We start from the raw sequence: 21471 nt of genomic DNA, 5'->3' as shown, positions 1-21471 counted from the left end.
GAAAATTCTTTTCTGTAGCAACATGGGGTGAAATAGAAGGCTTGGTTGGTTGAATTTTGAAATAAATGAGGACACCATCGGATCACAAAACGCACACAAAATTTGTGATTTTTAAAGAGAAAAAACGTTGGGAATTCGACTCATGTATGGCCTGCATAAGTGAAGGTGGAAATCTTCCAATAACAATGTTCCGGTACAAATCAGGTTTTAGATATACTTTAAACAAACCAACTTTTCATTTGAAACATTTCTATATCACTGTTTAGAACACACACAATGATTCTTATAAGCATTATATTATAAATATTAACCTGTTGCTGAACACGTTGTAAAGATTTATGACAAAAACACATTGTGAAAAAAAATTTATTTTAAAATGTTTTCTTTGTAAGAAAAAAGCAGCCATTGGAAAAGACCCATGTCATGTAATGAGTATTCTACAAACTTCATCCATTATCAGTAAAATGTCACAGCAGTTATATGACCATAGCACCTGCTGTTAAATCATGCAATTGTAGGATTCAAGGAAGTACAACAGTTTAATTTAATGAAATCAATCAAGTAGAGAAATAAATATTTGTAAAAATGTTCTAACTTTCAGGGAAGCAGCCCATCATTATTTTCATTAATTTTTAAAGTTATGTGGCGACAACTGCCGTGGCTAGAATTTAGTGGTTAACGTGTTCTCTATAAATTTGTTATGTAATAACATATAGGGCAAATCCACTTATAGCAGCAAGCTACAGAAATATCTTTGTTAAAGTGTCCTTTGCTTTCAGTAATGGAAAGAGGAGTAAAATATATAACTGGACAACAGATTTGAACTATTATATTGTATGTATTATGTTAGTTATGGCTAGGCCACTGATCCCGTTCTATAGATACACTGCCTTACTGCACCCAGGATCCCCCAGAGATCTGAAGCAGCCACTTTGCTGGCTGTGACAACATAGTTGAAATGAAGGACTAATATCAAGATAAAAGCACCAGCCGTTCTTCTCCTTTATTGGCCACAGATAAGCAAGTGCTACTGGATGTTCAATGTGACCTGTTTGTCTATCTTTTCCTTTTCTCTATACCTCACAAACCCTAGCTAGTGCTGTAATCCTACAAACAGGGTTTTCAGATTGGCTAATGTTCATCCCTTTGTTGCTGGTTAAAGCGTTTGTTACCCCAACACTTCATTTTCCTGATATGTGCCTGCTGTACCATGTACTTGTATGAGATAGTCTCCTATTCAATTTGTATTGCTTCCTTTATATGAAATCCCTGGTGTTCCTGCCAGTCCCTTTGCTTTCCTATTAAAAACTGACCACACTAAGCACGCAATGGTCAGTCCTCTGTGCTGGGAACTCAGCCTTTTCTCCTCCAATGATCAGACCTGCCTTGACATGCCCCTCCTGCACAGCCTTTCACTGGGAAGATCAGTGTGCTGCTGCTTCTCCTCCCCCAGCTCGTATGCAGCTGAAAACAGAGGGAATGTGATCACTTATAAAAAAGGGAAAAACATATTTATAGTGTTTTTTTTTAAAGATATCTATACACAAATGTTTTGCCTTTCATTTCTACTTTAAACAGATTAGGTTGTTGTATAAGGTGATCATTTACAATCACTTTAATTGCACCTCTAAATATTAATAAAAAGGGCGCTTCTCAAATGTTTCCTATCAATTGGGCTAGTTTTGGGAAAGATCTTTACTATCCTGGTATAGTTTTGAGAGAGTGTTCCACTATTTCTATTGCCACCCTCCTTTCTTTAAAACCATTAGTGTATGCATAGTCCTCCAATTGTTCATTGACTCTGGCTATAGTAATGTTTCTGATTCATGTTTAGTCCATACTTGGACTATTGTTTGCCTATCCTTTACTTTATACCATCTAATAAAATGTTTTATCCAGAAAAACTATTGGTGTTTAAACAAACATACTTGTATTGGTCAAGTTTACATGTTTATGAACTACGCAGGCATATCTGAATTTTACCCTCATCTCAGGAAGCCAACAGTGACTGTTCTTAAAAACAAACAATTCTGTTTTTAACTAGCCACCAGCTGTTGATTGATGGAAACCTTGCACCTACTACTAATGATTCTGAATCCCTTGACCTCTGCAAACTACTGGCCTGCCTTACAAAATGGCTGCTTCAATAAATCGATATGTGGTGGTACATCACTGCAGTAAAATCCCCTTTGTATTCACACCCTGTATGTTTTGGAAACCATTCCTTTTTTAGAAGTAGCCCTTAATTAAAACATAAGGAATGTTAAAGTAACAGAGATAAAATCTTAATTCAGCCTTCTAAATATTTTTCTAGGTGCAGTGATCTAAATAAGAAGGTGATGGCTGCATGTTTGTTTTTCGCATAAATCTACATTACAAAGTTTGTGCATCTCACCTATGTGAGCTTGTTGGACATCCAGGTCTATAAAGTCAATCACATAGCCTTGTGATCTCCACTGACCAACATTAGTATAAAAGAACATTGTAGACATTTCTGCTTCTCCAACAGTTTGGAGTAGGCCCTTTTCTGTTGCAGCATGACTGTACTCCTGTGCACAAAGCCAGGTCCATAAAGACATGGTTTGACATGTTTGGTGTGGAAGAACTTGATAGGCATGTACAGCAACCTGATCTAAACTATACTGAAAAACTTTGGGATAAATTAGATTGCCAATTGCAAGCTAGGTCTTCTTGTCCAATATTAGTAGCTGGCCTCACAAATCTTGCTTTGTCTGAATGGGCACAAATTCTCAAACAAATTCAAATTCTCTTAAAACTTGTAGAAAGCTCTGTAGAGTGGAGGCAATTTTAGCCAAGAGGAAGGGGGAACTCCATATTAATGGTTTTGGAATGGGATAGCCAACAAGCTTGTATAGGTTTGATGGTTAAATGTCCAAAAACCTTTGGCTATATAGTATATACTGATGGAATAGGTATAGCATGTATAAAGAGCTTGTTGTTTGTGACTGCTAATCCTTAATCTTCCATATTTGGCAGATATTACCTGCTGCAATGGAAATCCTATCTTTTCAAGCTACAATGTGTATTTATGAAAACAATAGAAGATGTATATCAAAGATAAATTAGGAAAGGCCATTTTCAAAGGATGATGACATAGAATAGACTACCATGAACATAAAAAAAACCTAACCTGCATATTTCAGAATTTTATGTTGTAAACCATAAATAACAGTGGGAATATGTTTTCCATTTCACTCAAACACATTCAATAATTCAATAGCTCAAATGAAATCAGTTGGAAATGGCCTCAAATACTTCAAACATATACGGTTGTTATAAATTTTTGATGATCACTTTGTTAATGTGTAATTTTCCTGAGAAAAGTCAATAACGATTAATTAAAATATTCTGTCAGGTTGTAAAAATAAAAATAAGGCAGTTAACAAGATTGTCATTTGGTGTATTCTTTTTTTTTAAAAAGTTTTCTACGTCCATCGAGGCTTTAATGCATAAATAATCTGTTTCCGTATCACAGGCAAATGGACAGTCACTGCACGACCTTCTGCTGCACTGAGTCTTGACAGAATGAAAAGAATCACCATATTGCAATGTCAAGGGTTTAGGACACTGTAAAGCAGCATATTGCACATTCTAAAAGTTATCAATTCTGAAGAAAAGCTTGTACAGCCCAATCGTCACTGTATTCCTACCATCATTTTGTAGGTGTCACATCTTTAGGCAATGTCGCTTCTGTAGCTCTTCTAACAAAAAGGTAACTGTGATAAAGTTGTTTTTTAGACCAAATAAAATAATAGATCTCCTGTACTGTCCCTGTTGGTGTGCTGCTACTGAGTACTGTAAGAGGAAAAACAGTTTCTTCATTACAGGAGTCTATGCTCTTATGAGAGCAATGATAACATTGTGCTTTTCAATAATCCAGGGAAAGTCAACTGAATTACTGAGTTCATGAAAGTCATTTATTTTTTTCTCTTGTCCATTTGATCATAGTTTCTGGTGAGCGGTATAAGAATATTAGTTTGGCATATAAATCTTCTTCCAGTTCCAGTTCCCCGGTTTCTCGGACTAGGAAAATGTCGGTGCACAGTTTCAATATACGGTCCACATTTGGTAGCTCTTCAAACATGATCGAATGAGATATCCCACTAAAGAACTCACGAACAAATTTTCCAATTACAAGTACCACAGAGGCATACAGTCCCATTATTCTGTGAACAGAAAATACATGTTACTCCATGAATCATGCTTGTATTGTACTTAGGTAATGGACGACCTTGTCAATTCAGAGAATGCCTTGCATTCACTCAGAAAATGATGGGCATTCTGTGAATGGTGCCCATTCTGAATAAGCGACCTCTGTGCTCACTATGAAGCATGGCAGCCGCATGGCATGCGACCTGAAAGACAGCGGCAATTACTGTAGTAGTATTGACTACTATAGTGAATTTCTGCTTCCATGGTAGTCCCACAGGTATGACATATGCATATGTACATTGGTCCAAGTTGGACCAATGTAACAAAATTCAGCTTTAAACACCCATGTACATTTGCACTTAGAAAATCTTCCCCCTCTGGTTCTGGCCGCTGTGAAGCACTATATCTAAAATATATTGCATTATATTTAAAAAGCAAATTAACCCAGTTTTAAATCACAATGCACAATAAATGAAGCTTCTTAAAGTGATTGTAAAGTCTTGTTTAAAAAACAAAAAACAAACATGGTATACTTACCTCCTCTGTGCAGTTGGTTTTGCACAGAGCAGCCTGGATTCTCCTCCTCCTGGCTCTCTCTTCGCTGCTCCTGGTCCCTCTCTTCTGTCGAGTGCCCCCACTGCATGCAGCTTGCTATGGGGGCACCCGAGTCGGGTCACAGCTCCATGTGTCCATTCAGACATGGAGCCCCAACCCGACCCTGCCCCCTCTCTCCCCTGATTGGCTAACTGACTTTGACAGCCACGGGAGCCAATGCGCTGCTGCTGTGTCTCAGCCAATCAGGAGATGAGTCCCAGACAGCTAAGACACTTGTGGACATCACTGGAGAGAGATGGGGCTCTAGTAAGTAATGGGGGGGGGGGCTGGGGAGGCTGCTACACACAGAAGGTTTTGTATCTTAATGCATAGAATGCATTAAGATACAAAACCTTCTGCCTTCACAACTCCTTTACCACTTGACCTCTGGAAGATTTACGCCCTTCATGAGCAGGCCTTTTTTTTTGTGGTACGGCGCTGCATTATTTTTAACTGACAATTGCGTGGTCGTAAATGCTGTACCCAAATAAAAAGTATGTCCTTTTTTTCCCCACAAATAGAGCTTTCTTTTCATGGTATTTGATCACCTCTGCGTTTTTTATTTTTTGCGCTATAAACAAAAAAAGACTGACAATTTAAAAAAAAAACAAAAAAAACAATATTTTTTACTTTCTGCTATTAAACATATCCAATAAAAAAATTTTAAAAATGTCTTCATTAGTTTAGTCCAATATGTATTCTACTACATATTTTTGGTAAAAAAAAATCCCAATAAGCATATATTGATTGGTTTGCGCAAAAGTTATAGCATCTACAAACTATGGGATATATTTATGGAATTTTTTTTACTTGTAATGGCGATGATCAGCGACTTATAGCGGGACTGGGATATTGCGGTGGACAAATCAGACAGTAACTGACACTTGTGACACTTTTTGGGGACCGATGACACTAAAACAGTGATCAGTGCTAAAAAAATATGCACTGTCACTGTACTAATGACACTGGCTAGGAAAGGGTTAACATCAGGGGCTATATCCAGCTACTACACACTTGATATGGGAACTGAATTGTGCTGCTTCAACGCTCCAGTCCGTTAGGGCTACATGATTGGGTGGGAGACCGATTTGGGGTTGGTTGGGTGGTGGGGGGGGTTTCATTAGAAAGTTAGGAGTAAGTGTGTTTTGGTACACGGCCCTGTGTGGCCAATTTTTTTTTTTTAAATCAGATAATTTTTATTGAAAAATCAAAAAAAAAAAAAAAAAAAAAAACAAAAATCAAAAAACCATACAAAGGTTTTTCAGTAGTATTTAAGGACATATAATAAGATCATTTATCTGACCACAAATATCTGTACATTGTGTCACTCATATATAATAACGTGCTTTGTAGCTTCATATCAGAAATAAACGATGTATATGTGTAATAAGGCATTTGTGGTAGTGTTTCTTCATTCTTTTTACTTTATTCTTTATTTCCCTTTTTTTAAAAGGAAAACAAAAATAACCTTTATGTCCTCTTAATAGGATACTATCTCTCTCCACTTTCGGTCCCAAAAAAAGGGGGGGCCTCTGAGTGGAGTTTGTTACCGCTAACCCTTAAACAGCGGGAGGCGGTAAGTATGCTCTATAACAAACAGTACCCATTGGGTATAACACATCATAAACCTTTAAATCTTTGTAGGTCCCAACACTCTTGCATCACTGCTCCATCGTAGACTTTCTTCTTCAGTGTCATAAACTAATTTGGTGTATTTATTGATGTCGGTCTACCGCCTAAGATTCTATTTTGGAGCCAGTCCCGGGGGTGTCTAACCAGGGTTCCCAAATAGATTCAAATTTTTGTGGGCTACCTCTATGCTTATAGGTGAGTTGTTCTCTAATAAGAGAATCATTTACGGATGTAATCCATTCTGTATGTGTGGGGGCCGTTATGGATAGCCATTTTCTGGCGATGAGTTTCCTAGCTAGGAATAAAGTTCTGAGGATGGCAATATATGTATGGGGTGTGTATTGTTCCTCATCCAACCAACCCAGCAAACAGAGTTTAGGGTCTGTAGTGAGTCTAAGATTCCAGATACTATTAATGGTACTAATCACTTCCGCCCGACATCTATGCAATTTCGGGCATTTCCACAGCATGTGAACAAGTGTACCAGTGTCCACAAGACAGCGAGGACACAATGGATCATCTCTCCTGCGCCATCTGTGCAATTTCTCAGGTGTGCGGTAGGTGCGATGTATAATAAATAATTGAGTACGTTTTTGAGATGAGGACAGTAATATTTTAAGTACATTATCTAATATGGTAGTCCATTCCTCATCTGAGATATGCTCTATGTCTGCTCCCCATCCAGCTCTACAATTCAGAGCCATCGCTTTAGACACGTGGCCCAGAAGAGAACCGTACAGCGAGGAAATTTGTCCCTTTCGGGATGAAGACAAGATCAGCTGTGTAATCACCGGGGACCTGGATAGCTCCCAAGTGGATACTACAGCCTGTGCTGTTATAGCATGCCTAAGTTGCAGGTATTGGAAAAATGAGGTGTTTGGTAGGTTAAATTCTGTACGGAGTGATTGAAAATCGCGCAATATGCCCCCACAATATAGTTGTGGGATATATTTCACTCCCCTAGCTAACCAATTGGAGAAATTTTCCAATTTGTTTAATTCTAGGTAGTTTCTGTTATTCCAAATACGAGACCAGTTTGTATAACCCGGGTATTGAAGATGTTGTTTTGTTTTGTTCCATACTTTGTCTATAAGCTGTAGCGTGGGGTATTGAGTCAGTGCTCCCAGTTCACCAGCCTCTATGCACTCCACAAGTTCACCACACGACACCTGAGTGCACACAATATTGCGGATGGGGTCAGAGGGCTCAGGGCAGAGCCAGCCCATCAGATGTTGCATCTGAGCTGCTATAAAGTAAAGAAACGGATTTGGCACCGCCAGTCCCCCCGAGTCCTTAGCCTCTTGTAAGGTCTCTAATTTTATTCTTGGAACCTGTTTCCTCCATATTAATGCACGATAGATGGTGTTACATCTCTTAAATATGTGGACAGGGATCCAGATGGGGGCATTGTGGAGTGCATAGAGTATTTGTGGATTCCATATCATCTTTATCAAATTGCATCTGCCGACTACGGAGAGTGGCAATTTAATCCAGCTGGTGGTTTTTTCTGTGTGGCCAATTTACCGGGGTTTCTATTGTATTGGCCAAATGTTATGTTTAACGCTGTAAACTCAATAAAAATAATAGAAAAAAAAAAAAACATCAGGGGCGATCAAAGGGTTAACTGTGTGCTTAGCCAGTGCTTGTGCACTGTGTGGGAGGTGCTTTTACTAGAGGACTCCATTGATCCATGTTTCTGCCTTGCAAGAACACAAGATTGATGCCTTCCCTACTGACAGAATGGCGATCTGCCTTGTTTACACGGGCAGATCGGCGTTCTGGCTCTCTGCCTATGATCGGCAGGTGCCAGAGGACATCGGTTCCGCGGTAACCACAGATCAGCTCCCGCTGTGTATAAGCAAGCGGTTATAATTAGTGGGAAGACATGTTAATCTTGTTTTCATTTTGGACAATCGGGCTGTTCACTAACAATGTAATATACTTTGTGCTCTAAGCAGTAAAAATATGAACCAAGGAGACTATGGGGGTTATTTACGAAAGGCAAATCCACTTTGCACTGAAAGTGCACTTGAAAGTGCAGTTGCTGTAAATCTGAGGGGTAGATCTGAAATGAGTGGAAGCTCTGCTGATTTTATCATCCAATCATGTGCAAGTTAAAATGCTGTTTTTTATTGTCCTTGCATGTCCCCCTCGGATCTACAGCGACTTTACTTCCAAGTGCATTATTTTCCTTTAGTAAATAACCCCCTATGTTCTTAGATAATCCCATGTCTAAAAGGAAACAACCAATAATAACTGTATGAGAAAAAAAGTACTTACCCATAACCTGCTAAGAATCCTAAACTAGGAGGGCTGACTTTATCGCTGAAAACAATTAATTCCAAGCCAGTTTTGTCGACAACGTACTTATTGGCTTGATTGAGGACCCACCATTCTTGAACACTACCTCCAACAACATTTCTATTTAGAGAGACGCTAATATTTACAAAGGTTTGGCCTGTGAATAAAGCATAGGATTAAAAACTATAGTGTTTTTGTCACCCATATACAGAAGAACTACAGTATATATTTAAAAAAGCTTACCTTTAAGGAGTTGCAGGATGGGTCTTGCAATTGAATCTTTTGGTGCTTTTATGTACCATGGATATATTTTTTCAAGTGTTCTGCAGAGCAAAACAAAACACTATTATTGTGATACACTTATATCATCTCCATCTAAAACTTCTCAACAAGTTAGAATACAGTGGGAACATGACTTAAAGTAGTACTATAGGCAAATGTTCTTTTTTTATATTTTAGATAGAGCATGGGAGGGTTATAAACAACTGCCAATTTTTTTTTTTTCGTCATCTGCGTCCCATTTCGGAGTTTCCCCTTTACTTCCTGTCCCATAACCAAACAAGAAGTGAGAGGAAATCCCTGCAAATTAAAGGAATCCCTTGGGGACCTCCAGGTCACCAGAACTAGTACCCCCATTGGAAGATTTCCCCCCCCCTGTTATTTGCTATTACTTACATGGGGACAACATAAAATTTGGGATTTTCTTTACTTTTTAATGATAATGGTAAACAGGACAATTAGAGAACACAAATCTCCTTAACAAGGGCACAGACAGCAATACAAACTGATAGGGGATCTAATCCCTAATCTAAAAATAAAAAAATTAAAAAGCCTTCAAGTGTTACTAAACCCTGGACCCTGCATTCACTAAATCTGTTCACCCACAGTACACAGAACATGGAAATGTAATTATTTTAGTAAATATAAACTTCTAAGTACCTTTACTCATCAGCAGTATATAACAGTTGTATGCTTTCTATCAGTGTCTGGTTAAAGCTTGTAGGAGGAGTTTTCATTCTCCTCTGACTGTCCTATGAGGCTGCATGACCCCTGACCCTCTGTCTGGACAGTGCTGATTGGCTCTGTGCTGATCACATGCGCCCTTCCAAAAAAACTCTCTCTAGCAATACACACCAAACTGAGCATGTGCAGAGTGCCTCCAAGGCCCTGTACCATCAGCAGATGGATTGGGGACAGTAACAGAAGGGGAGAATCAGAGAAGATAGGATCAAACTGTTTTTTTACACAATGCGGAGGATTAAGCCCTTCAGGCTCCACAGTGAGTATAACAAGCATGCTTTACTGGGCGGAGCGATGCACTGATGTCACTGACATTACACTGGTGTCCCAGAAGGGCGGGTTTTATGTATGTGTGCCTGCCTATGCATACAAACAAGGCGCGATTTTTGCATCTATGTTGTAAGTGCAATCTTTTTATTCTAGTACAATACATTTTTGGGTTTTACCCGAGAACAAGTGTTCGGGAGGGTAGGTGGGCCGGCTCAGGCGGAATGCCCTGCCCTTTTGTTTACTTGTTTAATACTGAGTTTTATTTATTTTTTAATGTTGCTGAACTTGTTTGCATAGCAGACCCATGCTTTTCTGTTACTGGTGGGGGGGGGGGGGTCACACAAGTTTAATCAGGAATGCTAAAAAGCACCATGAAAATAGAAAATCCTTGTGGGCAGGCAGACGTGTAATGCTAATCATACACCAGCCCCCAAAATTTCCACTCAACTGCCTGCATTAGGCTAGAGGAAATAAGCTGAGGGCGAGTGTTCCAGCTTGGGCGGGGGGGTGGGTCCGCTCAGCTCTCACTAACGCCAATGACTCCGTGCACACTATAAGCTCAAAAAATGCCATAAAAACGCTGTATAAAAAAATGCTCATAATAGTGTTTTTGTGCCAGCTTTTAGCAGCATATTAGCAGCAGCTTTTTTGCTCCCAAAAACACAAAAAAGTGTTTTTTTCTGCTTCTAGAAGCTGAAGCTTCAAAAATTCTTCTAGAATAAAATAGTGTGCATTGACACATAGGCTAACACTATTTGCTTCTAGAAGCAGAAAAAAAATGCTCAAAAGATGCTGCTGAGGTGTGCATGGAGCTGTTATTTCTTAGTGCCACTGACACCAATGCCCACAAGTTAATTTTGATATCCCAAGTTTATTTACAGCATAAAAAATTGGAATTAGCTAAGGACCGATTAACACACATTGGACCTGATTAACTAAATGTGCATGTGCTGGTGCATGGATCTCATCCTCACCAAACCAAAAATCATATCCTCATGGTATATACTATGTGTGTACACAGATTAACGCTTACATTTGTTGAATTTGCTGTGGGGTGTAAGATTTAACATCTGAAAATCGTAAGACATAGCAAAAAATATCTAAAAAAATAAGTATACTCATACTTACACTTGAGTTGAAGTGTTAAATTTCAACATGTCGGCCAGGGCTATTCGTGTTTCATTTGACAATGAAACTGTATGTTTCTCACCTGTGACCTCTGCATTGGCTCCAAGACTCAAGTTCCTATGTGGGTGTAGAGGAAATAAATGAGCCAACAGAAAACAATGCTCAGTATGCAGATAAAAGTGCAGAAAACATTTCAGATAATATATTTTATATAGGGTGTTTGATTGAAGAGCAGTCACTACAACCTTCCTATCAACCTATCAGCTTTTCTCTTTTCCGTTGGTAGAAACATGTAAAGGGGAACCCTGGCTGGTCTCTAGGTAGGAAGCACATTCTGTTTTTGAGCCAGATATTTCTTATATTAAGCCACACATGACTAACGCAAATATGTTTATAGCTTCATACATACTGTGGACAGTTGGAACTACCTTAAGTATAAATAATGATATTTGAAGCGCTTCACAATGTGCATAAAAATGAGTATATATGAATAAATATAAATAAATATAAATACTCAAATAAATCCAGCGGTGAGTAAAATTCCTAAAAAATCCAGCAATCAAAAAAGTGTAAAATTATTAGTGCCACCAAATGTGTAAAAAAATCCACATAAAAAATCAACATAAAAATAAATATATAGGGATGTATTCAGAAGGTTCAATTATACAAGTGTAGAATCCGATTGGTATAGAGCTTTGATCCGGTCCCACTAGCAAAGCTGTTTAAAAACACTTGCTTAATTAAGGTGCTCATTGACATTTATAGTAACAATGTTTCTTTTGCTTCTGTTCACAACCAATGTCAGAATCATAAACAGATCTCATTTGACAGGCAGATAAGAGAAAAAACCAATCATTGTGCAATAGTTAGGATACCAAGGTACACAGGCAAACTTCAATCCACTCACGTGTGCCTTATAATGATAAGGCATATGCAGGTTTTACTATAGCAGTCAGCCGCCTTAGACAAGAGCAGATTCACTGCAGTACACTGTGTGATACTGCTGATCTGCACAGAGCGTCCTTGGCTCCTCCCACGCGTTGCATCACAGTCACGTGACTTTTTCAAGGATAATACAAGCTCTGACGGACTCAGCTTTATAGCACAACAGCAGAGTGGTTGCCATGGCTACAGCATGAGTTAATCATCATCCTGCTTCCTGCATAGACTTCAATCCTGTTAAAACCTACTTTTATTAGACATGTAATTCATATGAATATCGTTGGTTTATCAAAATTGTCCAGTATTTGTTGAAGAAAATTTCTGACATTTGTATCCATTTTGATTAGTATTTATGCAGGCATAACACCTTTTACAGGGATAGAATCCTTTACCCTGAAAAAAGGTTAAATCAGTTATTCTCTTGGGTGGGTTGGGTACATTTTTAGCTATGATGTCTGCATAAATACTAATCAAAATGGATACAAATGTCAGAAATTTTCTTCAACAAATACTGGACAAGAATTTGAAATAAAGGATTTTATATCTTGCAGGACTGAGGGGTGGTATATGCTTTACAGTGCTCCTGCTCCCTCCAATACATTGGCAGAACGAAACGACCAATGTGGAAGAGAATAAGAGAGCATATCCAGAACATTAGAAAAGGCTACCCAAAACACAGTGTTTCAAAACATTTTGATAGGTATCATAACAGAGACCCTAGGGGTCTCCAATTCTGGGCTATTCAAAAGCATAAGGCTCATTGGAGGGGTTCCCATAAAGTGAGGGAACTCAGCAAGAATGAATCCAAATGGATATTCCAGATGGGTACATTAGAACCCCATGGTTTGAACATTGAATTCGACCTGAATTGTTTTATTTCTGATTTTTAGAGGTTTTTCAGATTTATATATATATTTTTATAGTATATATTTTATTTTAATTTTTTATATTTTTTTATATTTTTTATTTTTTGGTCCTAGATTCTTATTATTTGTCCAATATCAGTTTTTTCTGAGTGGCAATATTTGGTTCAGTTCTAGCATGTAAATAATGGTCATCATCCATTTTCGCAATATTCTATCAGGGAATTTTTAGATTTTAATTTTACATTTTAATATTATCTCCCTATTTCTTATATCATATCTTATTTTAATTTTATATATGTGTATTTTATATACATATATATCATGTCATCTTCTTTACTCCGTTTTCCATACATTTATGAGCAGAGCATGTGGATACCCCATTTTTGTGATATTATGGGGCACTGGTCAATTATCAAAACCATTAGAGACAATGCTTTGCTATATATTCCCTCTCTGAGATGTTATACCAATTGTGACCACTTGAGGGAGTTGAAGAAGTAAACGTGATTAGAGATATCAATATATATATTTTTTACTCTTTACACACTGCGTTTTTTACACATGGAATCGTGGTTTTGATAAACCAACGATATTCATATGAATTACATGTCTAATAAAAGTAGGTTTTAACAGGATTGAAGTCTATGCAGGAAGCAGGATGATGATTAACTCATGCTGTAGCCATGGCAACCACTCTGCTGTTGTGCTATAAAGCTGAGTCCATCAGAGCTTGTATTATCCTTGAAAAAGTCACGTGACTGTGATGCAACGCGTGGGAGGAGCCAAGGACGCTCTGTGCAGATCAGCAGTATCACACAGTGTACTGCAGTGAATCTGCTCCTGTCTAAGGCGGCTGACTGCTATAGTAAAACCTGCATATGCCTTATTATTATAAGGCACACGTGAGTGGATTGAAGTTTGCCTGTGTACCTTGGTATCCTAACTATTGCACAAAAGAAACATTGTTACTATAAATGTCAATGAGCACCTTAATTAAGCAAGTGTTTTTAAACAGCTTTGCTAGTGGGACCGGATCAAAGCTCTATACCAATCGGATTCTACACTTGTATAATTGAACCTTCTGAATACATCCCTATATATTTATTTTTATGTTGATTTTTTATGTGGATTTTTTTACACATTTGGTGGCACTAATAATTTTACACTTTTTTGATTGCTGGATTTTTTAGGAATTTTACTCACCGCTGGATTTATTTGAGTATTTATATTTATTTATATTTATTCATATACACTCATTTTTATGCACATTGTGAAGCGCTTCAAATATCATTATTTATTCTTTTTAAGTGACTCTGAAAACACTCTCTTTTGATAGCAGCCTCACTTGGTTTTATGTGTAATTATCAGCTATTTAGCATCACAGCGCTTTGTGTTTTATATATTCTTTTACCTTAAGTATAAACCTATAGGGCAGCCAGCACTGAGTGGCTAGAGGGAAGAGTCTTATGCCGTGTACACACGACCGTATTTTTCGACCAAACTGGTCCGACAGAACGAATCCGTCAGACAACTCGATGGTGGGTGGGCTTCATCTGACCTTTTCTGTTGAAAAATCTGTCGGATTTTAGAAATAGAACATGTTTCAAATCTTTCCGACGGACTCAGGCCGATTGAAAAATCCGTTCATCTGTATGCTAGTCTGACGGACAAAAAAGGACGCGAGGGAAGCTATTGGCTACTGGCTATGAACTTCCTTATTCTAGTCCAGTCGTACGTCATCACTTTCGAAACGATCAGACTTTGCTGTGATCATGTGTAGGCAAGTCCGTTTCATTGGAACTCCGTCGAAAAGTCCTTCGGGGTTCAGTCCAACGAAAAGTCCAGTCGTGTGTACACGGCATTAGGTTTATGTTTATAGTAACAGCCATCATAGTGCAGCAGATTTATCGCCCTACATGACAGGCAAGGATGGGATGATTTCCTCTTGTGAAATCCTAACTTGGCATCAAAGCTGTACTTTATGTTCACAGCAGTTAAAGAATTTAAACAGACACTAAAATGTTAAAGTGGTTGTAAAGGTTTTTTTTTTGTTTTACATTAAAATATAAGAGATGTTATTCTTACCTGCTATCTGCAATGGTTTTGCACATAGAGGCCCTTTATCCCCTCTTCTGGAGTCCCCCGCAGCACCCTCCGCTCCTTCTACTTCTGAGTGCCCCCTCAGCAAGCCAGCTGCTGAGGAAGCACCCTTGCGGGCACGCTTCTGTGCCTGGCTGTGTTCGTCCGTGGACATGCACAGCCCAGCAGGGCCATTCCCCCGCTCCCTCTTACAGGATTTGACTGACAGCAGCAGGAACTCCTGCTGCTCTCAGAGTCTCCTGTGAGAAGAAGAAGAGAGAAGATGGAGGCGGGCAGTGGAGAATTTTTTTGCCTTAACCTCTTAAGCCCTGGAAGGTTTACCCCCTTCATGACCAGGCCATTTTTGCGATACGGCATTGTGCTACTTTAATTGCGCGGTAGTGCGACGCTGTACCCAAATACAATTTACGTCCTTTTTTTCCCACAAATAGAGCTTTGTTTTGGTGGTTTTTGATCACCTCTGCAGTTTTTATTTTTTGCGCTCTAAACAAAAAAAGACCAACAATTTTGAACAAAAAAAAACAACAATATTTTTTACTTTCTGGTGTAAATAGGTATTCTGCTACATGTTTTTGGTAAAAAAAAATCCCAATAAGCGTACATTGATTGGTTTGTGCAAAATTTATAGCTTCTACAAACTATGGAATAGATTTATGGAATTTTTATTTTTTTTTACTAGCAATGATGGCAATCAGCGATTTTTTGTGGGACTGCGACATTGCGGTGGACAAATCGGACACTAAGTGACACTTTTTGGGGACCAGTGACACCAATACAGTGATCAGTGCTAAATAAAATGCACTGGCAGGGAAGAGGTTAATATTGGGGCGATCAAAGGGTTAAGTGTGCTCCTAGGGAGTGCTTTCTAACTGTGTGGGGGATGGCTTAACTGGAGGAAGACAGAGATCCGTGTTTCTGCTTAGCAGAAACACAAGATCTCCATCTTCCTCTCTGACAGAACAGCGGTCTGTCTTGTTAACATAGGCAGACCGCCATTCTACCTCTCCTGTCAACAATCGGCAGGTCCTGGCAGACATCGCATACGCCGGACCCGCTGATTGGCTCCCGTTGTGTCCAGTCACCCAGACCCTGTGCACGAAATCATGTACAGGTACGTGATTTCGCGCAGGAGGGCCGCCCTGCTGCAGTATATCTCTGTGGGGCGGTCCTTAAGTGGTTAATGCATAGAATGCATTAGGGTAAAATTCTTAGACTTTAGAAGTACATTAAGTACATTGACCTAAAGTTGCCAAAGGCTGCAATTCTATAAAATTTAATTTTGGGCTATTTTTACTACTGACAATGATAATCAAAACCTGGTTGAGTCTGCAGACTGGTCAAAAAAAAAAAAAAAAAAAAACATATCTAAAGTACTTTCTCCAGTTACAAATCAACAGCCATAGTGATAAACTACTTGGTCCATTCTGCACTTTTTTTGTAAATGCAAATCACATAAATGTAGTCCAAGACTGCTTTTACCTGACCATAGTTTATATACTTGTTTGATATGTCCTTTTCTTAATAGTTTTATATATGAATATTTGAGTTAAAGGAGAGGGTGGGGTTGTGAAAAAACAAACATACCTACTCTCCTCCATGCTGCAGCAATGGTGTGATGCTGGAGCTGTTCCCCATAGGCTCTAAGACTAAGAACTGAGTGATTACATGAACACTGAACACTCAGTTCTCGGTCCACTCTGAGCAGAGTGGTGACTGTCAGTCGCCAGTCTCTGCTCTGCCCCTTCAGTGCTTACCGGAGCTCTGGGCTGGAGAGGGGGAGAGAGCAGCTAGCTCTGACACTTAGCTGCGCACTGAGCAGAATCCCAACAATATAGTCAGGATCCTTTCAGAGTCTGAATTGGCTCTTTGACGTCAGCTGAAAGCAGGCTTTTGCCCACTGTCATTTGATTCTGGCTCACAGGAGAGCACAAGTAAGTGTACTCCTGTGACCCACAAGAGAAGTATGGCCAAAGGAGCTTTGGCCATACTTCTCTTTTAAGACTTTTGTATCATTTATCTTACCTATAAAATTGTAAGCACTAATGGGCAAGACCCTTGCACCTTCTGTGCTCTTTAGTTGAAAAGTATAGGTAGCCACAGATGGATCGAAATTCGTTTCGTTCAACAGGGACCAGCCAAATTTCAATCAACATGTGCGTCTCACTGTATGACAAAAGTTAATTGTTACTCCGACTTCTTTCGAATTAACAAATTGGAAAATAATATAAGCGGTTTCAGCGTCTGATCTTTGACAAAGCTGGGTCCCACTGTCAGAATACAATTTCCCAGCATCAGGGATTCCTCCATCCACCTCCTTTGTGTAGCTGGAGAAATCTGTTTTCTGTTTTTTCTTTGCTTTTTTTCAGCTTTAGATTTGTTTATTCTTTACTGTATTTACTGCCAAATATATTTATTTAAAAAAATACTCTAAGGCTGGCAATACACTACACAATTGTCTTGTACAATTTTCCTTTAGATTTACCAAAACCATATAATATGAGGTCAAACCTAAACATTTTTAATTTGTATGCAGTCAGGCAGGCCTTTGCACTATACAGTTGAAGGTAAATCTAAAGAAAATTGAATAAGAAAATTGTATGGTGTATGGCCAGCTTAAGCAACACTTCAGGTAGATAAGTTTATACTTAAAAGAGAAGAATGGGAATTTTTTTTTTTTTGCATAATCATACTTACCTAGGTGGATGCAGCATCGGTCCGATGCTGCATCTGTCCCCCGCCGCCTCTGCACTGAGAACTGAGCGATCGAACATCGCCGTTGGCTCGGTCCTCACAGATCCCCGAGCAGTGAGCTGCTGCCTGTCAGTCAGCAGCTCTCAGCTCTGACCCCCCCATGCTCACTGGAGGGGTGGGGAGCGGCCATCTCAGTCTCTCAGTGGCTCGCTGAGAGGCTGAGCAGGGTGTCAGTCCAGGCACCTGGCGGATCCAGACAGCCTAAGTTGGGATGACGCGGACTGATTCCAGTGATGCCAGCAGAGAGAGGACTTCAGACCCCTCTCTGCTGAAAATGGGTCACAGGAGTGCAGAACGAATTGCACTCCTGTAACCCATAGGAGAAGCCCAGCTAAACAAGCTCAGGCTGGACTTCTCCTTTAACAAAATTTATTTCTGACACCTTATATATTATTTCAAATTTATCAGTACTGCATAAAAATGTTGAGTTTTAATTTGATGTTGCTGACAGTTGCAGAAGAATTTTGACACATATCCATACCTATGAATAGTCCAGGAAATAACCAATGTGAATTCATGAGTTAAATCTGCAATGCTTTCTATCATCATGTCTCTGCTCGGAGGGCTAATGGTCCATAGAGAATTAGAATTTCCTTCTAGTTCTGCAATAATGATGTCTTCTGATCCATATGCTTCCAAGAACTGTAGAGCAGACTGAAAGAATAACTCTGTGTTACAATAGGCAGAAGCATATTTTTATTTGCACTAATTTAAGCCTCATCATAAAACAGAACTCAACAACACACAAATGGGAAATGTTTAGAGGCATTGAGAAAAACTAAAAGTTGTCACAATTTATGCTGTACTGCCTATTAATGTATTGCTCAGTTCAGGGCTTTTCTTCTCAGAGAAAAGGTGCAGGAACTCATCACCCTCCCCTAGGCCACATCTGTCTCTGCCCCCTACCCACCCATAGGACCTCCCTCCAGGACTGCCCCTTGCCGCCACCCATACACACCTCCTAGCACCGCCCCCTTTAGAGAACAGGTAGCCAAGTATAATTTAGGGGGCTATGCAAGAAATTTGTGTGGACTCTTTAAATAAAAAGCAACATAATAAAATGCACAAAACATTAGAAATATCCAACACTTACCAAAGTAAGCTCAGAGGCACTTCCAGATGATTTCAACAGGCCCATATCCCACAAGGAGACAGTGCCATATCCCGCAAAGAGATAGCCCAATATCCAGCTAAGAGACGGCCCCATATCCAGCAAAATGATGGTCCCATATCCAGTAAAGAGACGGCCCCATATCCAGTAAAGAGATGACCCCATATCCAGCAAAGAGACAGCCCAATCCAACAAAGAGACAGCCCAGTCCAGCAAAGAGACAGCCAAGTCCAGCAAAAAGACAGCCCAAACACAGCAGAGACAGTGCAAATCCAGCAAAGAGACAGCCCAATCCAACAAAGAGACATCCCAGTCCAGCAAAGAGACAGCCCAAATCCAGTAAAGAGATAGCCCAAAAACTTCCATTTTGCTCTACAACATTGCTATACAGCGATAGCGACTTTACTGGCACAGGTGCACCAAAACAAGCTTCCGGCCTGCAGGGAGAGGGGGAGTGGAGTGCAATTCAGTCCGCCTTCTGCTCTCTCAGGCTGCAGCCAGAGTTCAGCTCTATCTCCTGCTCACCCGCTCCACCTTATGATCACTCCAGTGCACCAGCAGCCTTTGCTCCCAGTGTCTCTGGCGTTACAGCATGTTCCACCAGAAAAAAAGCCCTGTCTCTGTTCCTACATACGATAGAAGTTATAATAAATTATACAGAAGGAGAGCCACAATGCTCCCTAATCATTTACAGCATATCATTGTTGCTACTATGGAGAGGAGCACAATATACTATTGCCCCATAGACACGGTCGGACATTGATCGGACATTCCCACAACAAAATCCTAGGATTTTTTCAGACGGGTGTTGGCTCAAACTTGTCTTGCATGCACACGGTCACACAAAGTTGTTGGAAAATCCGATCATTCTGAACGCAGTGAAGTAAAACACGTATGTCGGGACTATAAATGGGACAGTAGCCAATAGCTTTCATCTCTTTATTTATTCTGAGCATGCGTGGCACTTTGTGCGTCGGATTTGTGTACACACGATCGGAATTTCCGACAACGGATATTGTTGTCGGAAAATTTTATAGCCTGCTCTCAAACTTTGTGTGTTGGAAAATCCGATGGAAAATGTGTGATCGAGGCCACACACGGTTGGAATTTCCGACAACAAGGTCCTATCACACACGTGTGTACAGGACATAAGGCTAATCTTATGCAGTCATAAAGTGTATTCTTTAGCAGTACCAGGATGCTACGTGACATACAGCCTCATAGATAACAAGAACTTATTCTTCTATTTCTTAAGCTGGCCATACATGGTTAGTTCTTATTCGTTCAGGCCTCAGCCTCCATCCACACAAATGAAATGGATAGAGGAATCCCCCCTGCTGGGGCATTGTATTCCGACAGCAAATCAATGAAAAAAAAGCAAACCGATTCATCCATCTACCTGAACCCAGCACCCTCTGCTTTCAGAATACACCGAGTAGTGGCCGTAGCTGCTCATTGAAGAAAAAATACATGTCCCTTCGACAGAAGTCAATTAAAAAATATCAACTTCTATTGAGAAGAAAGCCCACACCCTACTGGACTTGCTGGATTATGATTAGTGCGTGATCAACGTATTTTTTAATGCTAATTCAAAAGCGCAGAAGCCTTGTTGCCCTGTTTGATAGCAATGGGTTAATGTCAGTGTTCTTAATAATGAATTCATTATGAGTCAATTCAAGAAATAATGGCAATATGTAGAGTGAGCAGCTTATGGGAGGACTTCAAGCACAAATCTGGTTATAAGGTTTCTATACTTACAGTGTCTCGGTCTTTTTTAAATCTGTTGTACATGCCCTCTGTCATATCTATTAGCTGGTTTTGTTGAGCGCTCATGGTAAAAATAGGCTGGAGGGAAAATACAGTTCATGAATGTGTGACATGTTTTACTTACAATGTGTAAAACAATAAACAATACAAAAGCAATTCAAATTTCTTATCACATCTACAACCTGTTTCAGACATATTCCCTGTTTAGGAGCAGTAACTAGTTTACTCAAAAACAAATTAAATGTGATGTATAATTATCATTAGCACCCATTACTCATTATCCAGCAGTTCAATTTGCATGGGAGGAAGCAGGCAGGACAAGCCTGGAAAGGATTTTGTTTGCCAGACCAGCTGTTTTGGGGAACCTTTCTCTGGAGCCTATTACCAGTTGGACATGCCTATTACAACTCTGAGGTGGTGTACATGGGCTAAAGGGATACGAAAATCTGTCTAATCCTGCTTAACATCCACAAAACTCAAAATCAAATCCCACTAAAGTCTATTCAGACAAGGTACTGTCAAAAAAGAGAGATACCCTGTGTGACAGACACACCCGGGACAGAGGCTTTTGGAGGGGACTGAATGCCAGCCTCTTGCCTACAAATTATGGGCCCTGGCATTTGGGGGACCCTTGAGGTGTTGTTACTTTGGATTCGGGTCCTTGTCCCCCAGGACACACAGACTCTGGGGACCCTGTATTTGCCATATTAGAAATAGTGACTGGTTCATACTGTTGGGACACATACTGTGAGGAGATGCTAATATCATCAACTCCAACTACCTGTCTTGTCTGCTATAATGTGTTGATTGTAAATA

At 39.6% G+C, this 21471-nt stretch overlaps 1 protein-coding gene across 5 annotated transcripts in view; it reads right to left on the bottom strand.

Annotated features, from left to right (window-relative positions):
* Positions 1-358: 358 nt before the first annotated feature.
* Positions 359-21471, bottom strand: part of PIEZO2 (piezo type mechanosensitive ion channel component 2) — a 465998-nt gene continuing 444885 nt past the window's right edge. For all 5 annotated transcript variants that reach the window (XM_073631329.1, XM_073631330.1, XM_073631332.1 and 2 more), the window contains 6 exons: positions 20647-20733; positions 18259-18431; positions 11119-11235; positions 8944-9023; positions 8680-8857; positions 359-4187 (listed from right to left, as the gene is read on the bottom strand). In XM_073631329.1, coding sequence (XP_073487430.1) covers positions 3935-4187; positions 8680-8857; positions 8944-9023; positions 11119-11235; positions 18259-18431; positions 20647-20733 — 888 coding nt within the window. In that variant the 3' untranslated portion in view covers positions 359-3934. The remainder of the gene's footprint in view (positions 4188-8679; positions 8858-8943; positions 9024-11118; positions 11236-18258; positions 18432-20646; positions 20734-21471) is intronic.

This window comes from Aquarana catesbeiana, linkage group LG05 (genome assembly GCF_042186555.1).
Source record: "Aquarana catesbeiana isolate 2022-GZ linkage group LG05, ASM4218655v1, whole genome shotgun sequence".
NCBI lineage: Eukaryota > Metazoa > Chordata > Amphibia > Anura > Ranidae > Aquarana > Aquarana catesbeiana.
This window is presented reverse-complemented; position numbering and strand designations above follow the sequence as displayed.